At 38.6% G+C, this 12,651-nt stretch overlaps 1 protein-coding gene across 4 annotated transcripts in view; it reads left to right on the top strand.

The window, feature by feature from the left end:
* AFF2 (ALF transcription elongation factor 2) overlaps positions 1-12,651 on the top strand; it is a 529,569-nt gene that overhangs the window by 157,463 nt on the left and 359,455 nt on the right. For 3 of the 4 annotated variants that reach the window (XM_072626091.1, XM_072626093.1, XM_072626095.1), the window contains exon 1: positions 7,008-7,435. The exons of the other annotated variant lie outside the window; for it this stretch is intronic. In XM_072626091.1, coding sequence (XP_072482192.1) covers positions 7,230-7,435 — 206 coding nt within the window. In that variant the 5' untranslated portion in view covers positions 7,008-7,229. Of the gene's footprint in view, positions 1-7,007; positions 7,436-12,651 lie in introns of those variants that run through there. 4 annotated transcript variants of the gene reach the window in all.

A 12,651-nucleotide genomic window follows, 5' to 3' on the forward strand; every position in this document is an offset into this window, starting at 1 on the left:
CAAGTAAGAAAACTAGAAGAGCAATACATTCGAAGATTCCAACTAAACAGAAAAGTAGAGATTTTTAAAATCAAAGAACATATTAAAAACTAAATTGATAAAACTATGAGTTTTTTAAATTAGTAAAATGGATAAAAGCATTAACTAATGATTTTTGAAAAGAAAGAACTAAATTTACAGTGTAGTGATGAAAAAGAATTCACAACAAACTAAGAAGCAATAAAAGGAATTTTCAGAAACTCTTTTGCCTAACTATGCCAACAAAATCAGTGACTTAAAAATAAATGAATATAGCATAAAAATAAAATACTCAAATAGTATAAGAAATAGAGAATTTTAAAAAACTTAACCTTAGAAAAATAAATTTATGAAGTCATAAATGAACTTTTAAGGAAAAGAAAAGCCTCAGGACAAGATGGATTATATTATACTTTCAAAGAACAATTCCATTATTGTGTAAACTGTTTACAAATGTAGAAAAAACAGACGGAATCCTACAAAATTCTTTTTATGATAATTATATGAAGATAACTATTGTCTTGATCCCTAAATAAGAGATATAAAGCAGAACGATATCTTTAATATTAATGCTTTACATTTTGATTACAGTTTTGGCATAGAGGCTAAAAGAGGTAACATGTCAAAAAGATTATGTAGTATGACCAGATTGGACATATCAAGAATGAAGGATTGGTTCAATATCAAAAAAAAAATTAGAAACCATGTTAATATCAGGATAAAATTACACAGTTTTATCAGCTGACACAGAAAAAAGCTTTTGACAAAATATAGCAGCAATTACTATTGAAATTATTAAAAATCATAAGAATAAGTTGATCTTTAATACAAATAGTCATTAAAAGCAAGAGCCAACATCTGTAGTGGAAAATTGCTAGAATATTTTCCAGTAAAATCAGGTGTAAGGCAAGAATGTCCATTATCAACACTATTATTTGATATATTTATAGAAAAGCTTATTATAGCTGTGAGAGAAAAAGAAATTGAAGGAACAAGCATAGACAAAGAAGAAGTGGAATTATCACTTTTTGCATGTGCTACGATAATCTACTTAGAGGACTGATTAGGAACACAAAACAAAGAAGCCAGCAAGATAGCATAGTATTTGATAAACTCAGAGAGCACAATTACTAGAGAAAGAACTGTTCAACAAACATCACTGGAAAAATCAGAAAGCAGTGTAGCAAAAAAACCCAAAAAAGTTTAGATCAGAATCCTACACAATACACCATTATAATCTCCATATGTATACATGACCTAGAAAATTTCATGTCACAAATATATCAGAGGATCAAGGGAAGAGATATTTTCACAACTATGAATAAAGAGCTATTGGTCACAAAAGTCATTGAAAGAGTCATAAGAAATAATATAGTCAGGTTTCATCATAGAAAATCCAAGATTTTGCACCAAAAGAAATCAGTACTTTTAAAATGAAAAGGGGAGTCGTTAATTGGGGAAAATCTTTGAAGCTTGTTTTTTTGATAAAGGTCCATATCCACAGTACCTCCCCAATAGAGAAATGATTAAGGGGTATGAAGAGACAGTTCTCCAAAGGAAAAAAATAACAATAACCAACAAGGATATGAAAAAAAATTCTCCATATCATTAATGACAAAAGAAATGCAAAGTAAATAATTCTGATTTTCTCCCTTATATTGGTCAGACTGCAGATGACAAAAATAGAAAATAGTTCTTGTAGGGATTGTGGGAGGACAGGCAAACTTAATGAATTGTTGGTGTTGGTTTGAAGTGGTATGACCCTTTTGGAAAACAATTCTATGCCCAAGAGTCACTAAAGTCTGCATAACCTTTGACCCAAGTGATTCCATTGCTAAGCTTATATCCCACAGACATACAAGAAAAACGGAAAGGGATCTGTATGTGCAACAATATTCATAGCATTTTTTGTTGTAGCTAAGAACTAAGAGGGTGCCCATTAATTGGGGAATGACTGGATGAATTATGCTACATGATTATAATAGTATTTCATCATGTCACAAGACAGGATGAAAGCTACAGAATTAGAGAACCCTGAAAAGACTTTTATGAATTGGTGCAGTGAAATGAGCAGTCAGGAAAACTATTTATGCATAAGTACCACATTTTAAAGTAAAACACCTGTGAACCACTATGAACTATGATCAACCGAGCCATCAACCAGGCTCCAGAGGAACAATGGTGACACATCTCCCTCCTCTTGGCAGGTGCACAATGAGCCTCGATATTTTCAGACATGGACAATAGGTGGATTTGTTTTGCTTGCTTGATTTTCCTAATATATTGTAAGAGTGGGTTTTAATTTCAGGTGTATGGGGGGAAATTGAGTAATTTGGTGGAGTGTAGAGGGATGATATTAACTAAGTAAAAAGAAAATACCGAATTTTTAAAAATCAAGTTATGTCTAGTAGAGATTTGCACTTTTGTGTAAAATCCTCTTGTGATTATTTTATGTGTAAATGCTCACGTATGTTGGTGTTTGTCAAGCTCAGAATAACAATTTTTAATTTAGAAACGCAAACAAAAAAAGAAGCGCTTGCTTTTATTGAGAAAGAAGAATAGATTTCTAGGAAAAGCTTTGTTATGTTTTACATAGTTCACTTCAAATGTCATGGGACAGCCTTCTTTCCTGAGGCAAATGACCAAGGGCTACTTTTTGAGCAGTGAGTATATATTTACCTCCCCCCAACCCCCTATTGTTTGGTCATGTTGCCAAAAAAGAAAGGAATGGGAAGCCTTGTTAGGTTGGATGCCTCGGAAAATGTCAAATAGACACAATGCTAACACAGAAGATGAAATCTAGGAGAGTGGCACATTTACAGTACAAAAGAAACTGGGGAAGAAACTACCAAACAAACAAACTCGAAAGGTGGTATTGTGTCTGATGATATCATCTTATTTACAATTTTATTTGCTCATATATTATTATTCTAGGCACAAGCATCATTTGAGTTAAGGCAGGACAGTGTGCATATACATCAACATCCGAGGCAGCTGAATTTCTGATTGATGACAGAAGAAAATGGATATAAAAACCAGTGTTGCCAATCCTAAGGCTAGTGGAGGTACCTTGGCAACACCCTGGCCTTCCTAAGGAAGACCATTTTGGGGTCCTGCTTTGAGATTAGCCCTTGAAAACAGTGTGGAAAAGGGAGGGTGGGAAGAGGGGGTATCTTCCTCAGAGGTTACTAAACAACCACTGTAGATGTGACAAAGCCTTCTTTTGAAGTCCTAACAATGACCACATCACAGGTTTGAAGAATGTCTTTCACTCTGGTTGCTAAATTGGAGAGGCACTTAGCAAGCTGCCCAGTGTTACTGCTGAAGAAGCATTTTTACCTCCATTAAGGCCTGTCCACACTTTGCCTCCCCCAGTATATTAGGACATGGAAAACAGAAGTGTGAATTCAGCCTTTCACTTATCATCGCAGTCCCCCACTTATCGCTCAGTCCTTCATTTGGAAGGCTCAAGTGGCCTTTTGTGCTGGCCATTAGCCAACTGCAGGTGCAAAATCTTGCAGTCACCCAAAGGGAGGCCTTGGTGGGAAGCGTCTTAAAAAAAATGGATCCCTTGTTGCAGACAGTGATGCAGGATTTGTGAGGGGATATGTGTAAAGAATATAAAATAAATTCAAATGGAAACAGATGCTCTCCTAGCAAAGAATTGCCTTATCTGGGGAAAATGAATATTAAATTGAATGCCTAAGGCTTGACCTTATTTGACAAGGGGAAAGAGACCCCTCTGCCCTAGGCTTTTTACTATAGAAAAACACAATGGGCAGTCGGGACGGAGAGGTGCACAAGTAGAAGGAAAGCTTCACCATCTGCCCAAGAAGGATAAATGAGAGTAGATCCGTGGCCCTGGCATGCCGAAAAACTGTTAGATGAAAGCTAGAACTTATTTCTTTAAAGTGAATTTTTCATTTCTCCATTCTTTTAAGCAGAAAGTCCAGGGTCTAAAATGCTTGGAACCTCCAGTGGAAGATTATTTTGAATCGAAGATAATGCATCTCTGAAATAACCATTAACAGCTCGCATTTGTATAGCTTTATGGTTTACGGAGAGCTTTGCTCACAATTCGGGGAGGTAGGGACTGCAGATTTATTATCCGCATTTTCTACATAATGAAATGGACAATAATAAGTAATAAAATCATTTACATCAATAGGAAAGTAGGATTCGACTTAAGGAAAAAAATTGATCTGTGTACAACTTTATAGGAACACAGCTGTTGCATAAAGCAGCATGAACCTGAACTGGAATTTGGGGAAGGGGAGGTACTCCCATCTGTAAATTTCTTTCTTCCATCCTAGTTTACACAGAGGCAAAGAGGAAACCCAACTCCTCTTGTCAGCAGTCATGCCTTAATGTTGCAGCTGAATCCAGTGGTAGGAGGCAAATGAATGAAGCAAGCTAAACTCTGCTCCCAGATCCCGAAGTGATTCTCAGCTTGGTAGAGTAACTACTGAGAAGACTCACTTAGTTTCGTCAAATTGCCAAATCCAACCTACCTGGCAGGACTTGGAAATATCAGCTTGCAGACTCTGCACAATCAAATGACTCCAGCAGCCACCTCCCACGGCCACCTTAGGGTTTTACTCCCGTCCTTTGTTGCTCTCACTCTCTTCTGTCAGGCAAACACACTAAAACACAAATCAGTTTTCCTGAGCCAAAGATCCTGCCTAGGATAGAGGGAAGATGAGCGCTTCTTTATTCTTATGAGTGATTTTCTCTCCACACCCCCGCCCCTGCCAGGCGTCCCCTTCCTTTATTCCCCAGACACAAGTCCCTTTCTTTACCCTGGTTTAATTGGATAGCTATCTCTGCGTTTGACCCTTCTTTTGAGCAGTTCCAAATGCTTCATAGTAATTTCTTGATTATCTGCAGAAAATGTTTAATCAGAACAGTTGCTTGTCTTTGCCACCCAGTGCAGCTCTGAACTGCCTCCTTCCACCAACACTTGGCACACACATGCCTGGGGAACAAGGCAAACTCAATTGTAGATTTCAGCTAAGCCCCTCTCCCCCCCCCCCAAAAAAAAAAAGATTGCAGGTGGGTGGGAAGGAAGGTATATAGGTTGCATGATTGACGCTCAAAGCCAAATACTTGTTTTTCTTATGTTGAATTCTCGGAGTTTTCAGTCACAGCAAGTGCTTATTAGCATGTAGTAGGTGGGCAGTATTTGACAAAATGAATGTTTTTAAAGGATCAGGAATTGTCATACTTTGATGGGCATTTTGGAAGGTTAGAAGTTGAATCTGAGATGTTGAACCATGATCTCTGCTTTGTTTCATAATTTTCAAAAGAGAATGACTATGTGGGGCGGGATCAGTTCACTTTTTTCCAGCTCTTTTCTATTTGTGCCATTAAGGGCCTGTAAGGAATAAAAAGCATAATATTTTGAAAAGAGATATATTTATTCTACTCATGAGTAAAGCGTTAGATGCTCTTGGCTTCACTGTCTATGAATCATGATGTCTTTCCTCCCATGAAGGATAAATATGGCATTCATTCCAACCCATTTAGCCCATTATTCCTTTGTATATAAAATAGGCCCAATTAAGACATTCTTTTGTTAATTTCTGCATTCTATGTATGGCTAGAAAGAGTTTAAAAATATCCATTGCAGCAAATGTCTTTGAATGCCTCTTGCATACTGAACATACCATTCACTCCCTGCCCCCCAATATTCACACTTAATAATGGAGTTTTTATTTTGGCCTTAGAACAGGTACCAGGAGGTATCTTCCCACTGGCCCACATTCAGAGCAAAGTGTCTGGAAACATCAGCTTGTTTGACAAACATTTTCCATTTTCACCCAGATGTTTGGCACTGTATAAGTCTAACGTAAGAGTATTTTTTTTTAATCTTCGTGTGATGATTCATTCACAGTTGTCAAGGTATACACCAAGACAAGGGGTTGAAATGTTGACATTTTCTTCAAGATTAAAAACAAAAAAAAAAAAAACAAAAAAGAAACTGCTTTATACTTGCTAACATTAATTATGCTTAACCAAACTTCTAGTATGTGCTTAAGAAACTCCATGGAATTTCACTGTTGCATTAAGCAGTATCTCCCTGGGTCCCTGTTTCTTTCTGTATTATTTTGGGGAGTTTGCCGTGTACTTGTCCCCTCCGAAGAGAAATGGGAATTAAAATTAACAAGGACACAGCTTTAGGGAATTCAAGACAAAAGGGAAAGATTTACAGACTGTACCAGGGAACTTTATTTTAATTCACTGTTATCTTGTGCTTATTCCTAATAAAATGTTTATTGTGCAATTCTAGAATATAAAATTGGCATTGTCCATTGTCTTGCAAACTAGGAGTCCCCCAAGATGCTATGACAGTTATTAGAAAGATACAATAGATCCATCAAGGTTGCCCTGAATGACATTACGAGGCTTTCTATTTAAAATTGTCGCTTACTGTGACAGAATGATCATATGGGACATTTTTAACCGAAGTGAAACAGTGAGACATAAACAGTATTGAGGGTGTATGATCCTTCCCCATTATACACTACTGTCTAGCTATATTACATGGCTAATCCTATGAGAAGGCAAAATTCATCATTTTTAAGAATTCTGTTCCTCCTTTTAGTATCTGTTATGCCAAATTAGACTGTATACTATCTATTCAGTTTTTAATGTTCTAAAAATTCAAATGAGATAGCATATCTTAAGTGCTACATACATTTTAAGTTATTCATTATTATTCATTGAATGTATGGACATAGGACAATGACAAATTCTACTTTACTGTCAGATAATTTAGTCTTTTAGAGCTAGTAAGTTTAATTTTGAAAAATATATATACCTTTTATTTCATTCATTTAGCCAAAAAAAAAAGAGAGAGAGAGAGAGAGAGCATTGAGTAGATACTAGCTGGTAGCTGCGCTTCTTTGCAGGTAATTCCTTTGTCCCGAGTACTCTAGGGTTGCTCCAAAAACCTGAGTACACTTTGAGGACCACTCTGGACCATACCAGACAGAGGAGGTTTCCAGTCAGAAGGGGTTCTCTGCGGAAATCAAAGTCTCAGTATATGCCTTGGCCCTAGCTTGCCCCCTCCTCCCTAGCTCGTCATTGGTCAGCTAGCTGTGTTGGAGGTGGCTGATTGACAGCATGCAGGAATTCCCCCCAGTATAAATATAGCCTAGTGCAGCTACAGACTTCTCCAGACCCCTGGGGCTGAGGACTTTCCGTCAGGAATGTCTGCAGACTACTCAGAGGAAGGAAGGCAGTTTCCTTTCCTGCATCTCCTCCACTATAGCTTTGGAGGAGATCTCTTAGTAGACCTGTCTAAAATCTCTCAGGGTTTGGAAGGCATCCCTGGCTGTTCCACAGCCTCCCCAGTACACCTGAGTTACCCTAAGATGTTTGAGTTGCTGAACACAGCAAATGAGATAGATGACAGGTGAGTACTGGAGGGAATGTGTGTGGATGTGTCTGTGTGTGGTGTGTGGTGTGTGGTGTCTGCATGGTGTCTTCGTGGGGAGGGACAGAGGGGCGGCCGCATCAGAAATAGTGTTTGGGGCAGGGAGGGGAATGAAATCTTAAAGTGTGCCTTAGGTACATTTCGGGAAGTCATGTCAGTGCCTCCTGAGACCAAGCTTTATACTAAGCTGTTATCAACTAGCACAAGTAGAAGATGCGTTTGTGTATGTATATATTTAATTTCTAATGCCATTCTTCTGGTGTTGATACTGAAGGTGGGTAGTGTGACCAAATGCTATGGGAACAGGGAAAGGGTAGAAAAGAAACAAAGATTGAAATATCTAAAAGGTAGGTAGATAATAAGCCAGTGAGTAACTGAAGCTCTTTATTATACATATGGATGTGACTTCCCAAGGTGTTCCAGAAGCAGCTGCCTGAGAAAGCTGTCTTAGTATATCAGAGCCCACCGAAGCCTGTGCCCTGGAGAGAATTAGATGAAGGGGCAAATAAATCCATATCTAAATTGTCAGATCTCCCCTCCTCCCTTCCCCCACCTTTTCTCTGTGATTTCCCCAGCCCCCAGGGCCATGAGTACCCTCTGTGTTCACTCTCTGACTGTGTAGTTTTTGAGTTGAGGATTGGATTCTTGAGATTTCCCCAAACTATTAGTAAGAGTCACAGAGCGTTTTTTGTGGAAGTGCTTAGAAATTAATCCTTTATTGGAGCACCCTGCATACCCTTTTGTGTTTAGCTACAGAGGCTTCAAGCCATCCACACACTTTTTAATATTCTTAAAAAAAAAAAAAAGAAAAGAAACTCTACACAACTGAAATTCCACATAGCAGTCATAACAGTCATTTCATGGGGAGTCCAAGGACATCTGTTTTGGAAGCAGAACAAGCACCTTGTGCAAATAGGGTTGTATAAATTAAGGGATGGGGGAAGGGTTCTCTGCAGGCTAGTCTGTTGACATGTTTTTAGGCAATTCACACTGCTGTGAGGTGGCCAGCTAAGGTGGGGGAAAGACAGGGAGAAGGGTTGGAAATGCAGGTTTCTTTGACTTAGCCAAAACCCCCTTCCAGGTTTTAGTCCCCCAGGTCCTAAAAAGAACACTTGAGGTTTTTGTTTTATTTTGTTTTTACCTTTTTTGATTCCTGTCCATATGGCATTCCGTGAGTTGGAGTGAATGGGATCACAGGGAAATCTCTAACGAGCTCATTTGAGGATTCTAGGGGTTAATGAGGGAGACAGCACTTTGCACTTGGGGTCTGGGTGACCTAGAGCTAGCTGCTGCGAGCACATCTCTGAGGTTCAATTTGCTCAGCTGAAAACAAGAATAGTAATAGTAATAGAAATAGTAATTTCTCCTTTCTGAAGTTGGTAGGTGAGGGAAACTCTTTGCAAACCCTAAAGCATGATGAAAATGTGAGTTATTATTGTTAGGCTAGAGTTTTGGGGCTTGGTGCCTGAGTCTTAAACTCGAAAGCTGGAATGTGGGCAGCTGGAGCATGAGACTGATTCTAGTCTTAGGATTCTAGGAAGTCCCATTTAGTTCTAAAAAATTCCTGCTTAATGCCATTATCGTAGACACACAGACAGAGTGATGTTTCTGCAGAGGAGGAATGATGCATAATCCCAAAACGTCATACAGGCATTCGTTATAATCATTACAGCGGACATACATAGAGGGCTCTAAAGTGTGCAAAGCACCCCCACAGAGATGATCTTATTTCTACCTCACTCCAGCATCTGAGGGTGGTGCCACAGGTAATATTATTTCCGTTTTATAGATGAAGCGACCAAAGCTTGGAGAGAGATGAAGTGAATTATCCAGGGTCATATAGCCAGTGAGTATCAAAATTCAGAATTGAACTCACATTTTCCTGACTTTAAAGCTAGCTTGTTATCTACTATACCAAAGTGATAATTATTTCTGAAAATAAATCCTTGTCCGTAGTGTGGGGAAGGGATTGCACCCATGTTTCATTTATTGGAACTCAGGCAATGAGAAGTTTAGGAACCACCACAGGGGGAGCCAGGAAGACAGTCCATTATCTTTTGATCAGAGGATCTGCTTTCAAAATGGATTTCTGTGAGTTGTAAACGGAAACAGCTCCCAGTAAGCAATGTTAGACAGTATAGGAAGAAATCAGAAAGAGCTAAGCTTAGTGCCAGTGATTTACTCCTTGTAGCACTGCCTTTAGGGCTCTTCCTGGGCATTTGATCAATCTCTAATCATGATTGGAACCATTCTTTTGCCTTCCATGAATATTGCCTGATCCTTTATAGACCTCAGAATAGCCTTAGAAAATTTCTTTAAGTTCTGTGTCGCTCAGTCCTTATTCCTCACTCTTAGCTTAGGTCTGAGAATTCATCAGAGAGGCAGCCAGTCACAGTGTGTAGAATGCTGGACCCAGAGTCAGGAAAACCTGAGCTCAAATCCCTGTTCCAGTGCTTGCTGTCTGTGTGACTATGGGCAAGACACTTAACCTTTCTATATGTTATTTATTTTCCTCATCTGTAAAGTGGAGATAATTCCTATTGTAGCTAGCCCACCGGGTCATTGTGTCTTAACTGAGAACATAGAGGTTATATTTTAACTGAGTTAGCTAAATGTTCATCATTATTCAATGCCATATTGGACATATGTAATGTGCCACTCTCAACAGCAGCATCCCTGTGAGACAGCCCCCTTACCTCCTCTTGGTACCTCTTCCTCCTTCCTGTGTGACTGGAGATCATCATGGGAGGTCATTGTTCTCCAATGTTCTTTTAGAGTTAGAAGAAAAGAGGAAGCTGTATGTGTATGTATGTGTGTGTGTATCTGTGTGCAGAAACAATGTTTATATAGTTTGGCTGTGGAGGAAAGTGGGCCAGGGATGAATATATAGTTCACCAAACGATCTGCCCATCTCATTGTACCCCATTGTATTTTATCATCCCCTCTTAACATAAACTTTGTAACACCACAAGTTTCTAATTTGTGTCAGCAAATTCATATGCTGTTTATTGGAGACTCGGGTCCTCCAGGAGGAGAACAAAGCAGATGACAGAGGGAGTCAAGCTGGAAGGAATGAGGGAGACAAACTCAAGCTCTTGGGCAAAAAATGTAGGGTTTTTTTTTCTGGTGTTCAGTTTCTGAATATGCAAGTTGAGTGTGTCAGGAGATTTAGTAAACCCCTTCCTGACAGCCCTCTGAAGCATGTGTGGTTCCCAAGGAGGATCTCCATGGCAACTGAGAAGGTGGGCTTCCTCTATAGCTAGAGCCAGTCCTAAGCAAAGTTGGATCCTGGGTTTCTCAGGTCTGCTCAGAACTGCCTTTGCCAAAGCCAACATGCTATTGAAGGTTAGGGGCATCAGGTGGCCTGAGGAGGTTATTTTTATTTACAGAGCACTTTATTTCCCGTGAAATGTCACTTGATAATAAGCCAAGGTGTTACCCTTTCAAGAGAGATTTACATTCCAATGGGAAGCTCTGGATGGCCAAAAAGTCATCTGGACCCCAAAGAATGGATATCAAATGGTTGATTTTCAGGTGTGTTAGGGGACAGTTTTGTGTAGTGGGCTCTGTCTAGCACCCCTCAAATTATTCCATGTAGGAAGCCACCTACTGGGTCACTGGGAGAGTACCACAGGATGCTTGTAGTAAGCTAGCCTATTAAAGTGCAAATACCTCTGAGAGTGCATAATAGACTCCTAGATGCTTTTACAAATGAGGAAGGTGAGGTGCAAAGAAAGGATAAAGCAAACCAGGGCTGTCAAAAGAACATGGGATTTCAAATCTGGCCTTTGCTCTTTTTTACCTATATAGCTTGGGGTTAAGTCATTCGCCCTCTCTAGACCTCAGTTTCCTCTTCAGTAAAATGAGGTGGTTGCATAAGATGACTTCTCTGGTTCCTTCCAGCCCTGTATCTGTGATGCTTTGATTTCTTTTGAACTACTCTATTTTCTCTTTTGAATATAAATCTTTTTTAATTTTAATTTTTTTAATTCTGAACTTAAATACCAAAAATTTACATACACATAGCAGGACACAAAAGTGTTCTATATAAAACTGTGTATACTTGCTATACACACACACACACACACACAGACATATGTATGATAAACTCTATATAATACTTTCAAAACTGTCCTCATTGTCCAAGCTTCCTTCTCTTCGGCGTTTTAAAAATGTTCTCTGTTGGGTTTGGACTTTTTTGGTAATCATTATTGTTCCTCCTCCAAAATTAAAGAGAGAATTAAAAAAATCTTAATAAAGTATAGCAAAGCAAAACAAATCCACATAGTAGCCATATCTGAAACTGTACTTCTGTCTCTGTACTTTGAGAGAGTTGTCAGGAGGTTCATTATGTTCGGGTGCTTTGGTGGCAGAATGGCTCATTGCATCTCTCAGCATACTAAAGTCTTTCAAAATTTTCTTTGAAATATTTCATGTATAAGTTGCTACGGTTCTGCTCATTTCACTCTGGATCAGTTCATATTACTCAGGTTTCTCTGATATCTCTTTTGTCATTTCTTAGTGCACAATAATATTCCATTACATTATGTGCCACAGTTTGTTCAGACACTCCTCAGTTCTCTAAGAGGAACTAAGAATGGTTTTTATATTTTTAAATATAATAAAACCTCATCTAAAAATTTAAAAATCATTCTTAGTTTGTAGGCCATTCAAGGTACAAAAACCAAAACCGAAACCAAAAGATTGGCAGGATTTATCCCTCATGTCATAATTAGATTTTAGGTCTTTTACTATATTTTGTCTCCCCCCTTTAATCTGTCCTTTAGGAATATGACATTTGTTTTACTTGTGACTATTCTCTTGCTGTGTTATCCTCTCTCTTAACCTTATCCTTATCAGCCTGCTTGTCCCCCTGTCAAGTTTGATGCATTTCTGTACCACTCTGTTTGTTCAACCTTCCTTCGTCCATTTCAGATAAACATGAAGTTCATCTCATATACCCTGTCCATACATCTTTCATGCTTGTATATTTTGCTCCTCAAATACCTAATTATGAGAAGCAATAAATTCTACCACCTTCTTCCTCTTTTCTATGCTAACGTCTTCCCATTTTTACCCTCCTTTCTCTTTTCTCTCTTCAAAACATCGAAAGAGTGAATAGGGCCTTAGGACCTCAATAACTTTTGAAGACATTAGTGTTCTGAAAGGACCCTTATTTCTTCTTCCCTCATTAG

This window comes from Notamacropus eugenii, chromosome X (assembly GCF_028372415.1).
Source record: "Notamacropus eugenii isolate mMacEug1 chromosome X, mMacEug1.pri_v2, whole genome shotgun sequence".
Taxonomy (NCBI): domain Eukaryota; kingdom Metazoa; phylum Chordata; class Mammalia; order Diprotodontia; family Macropodidae; genus Notamacropus; species Notamacropus eugenii.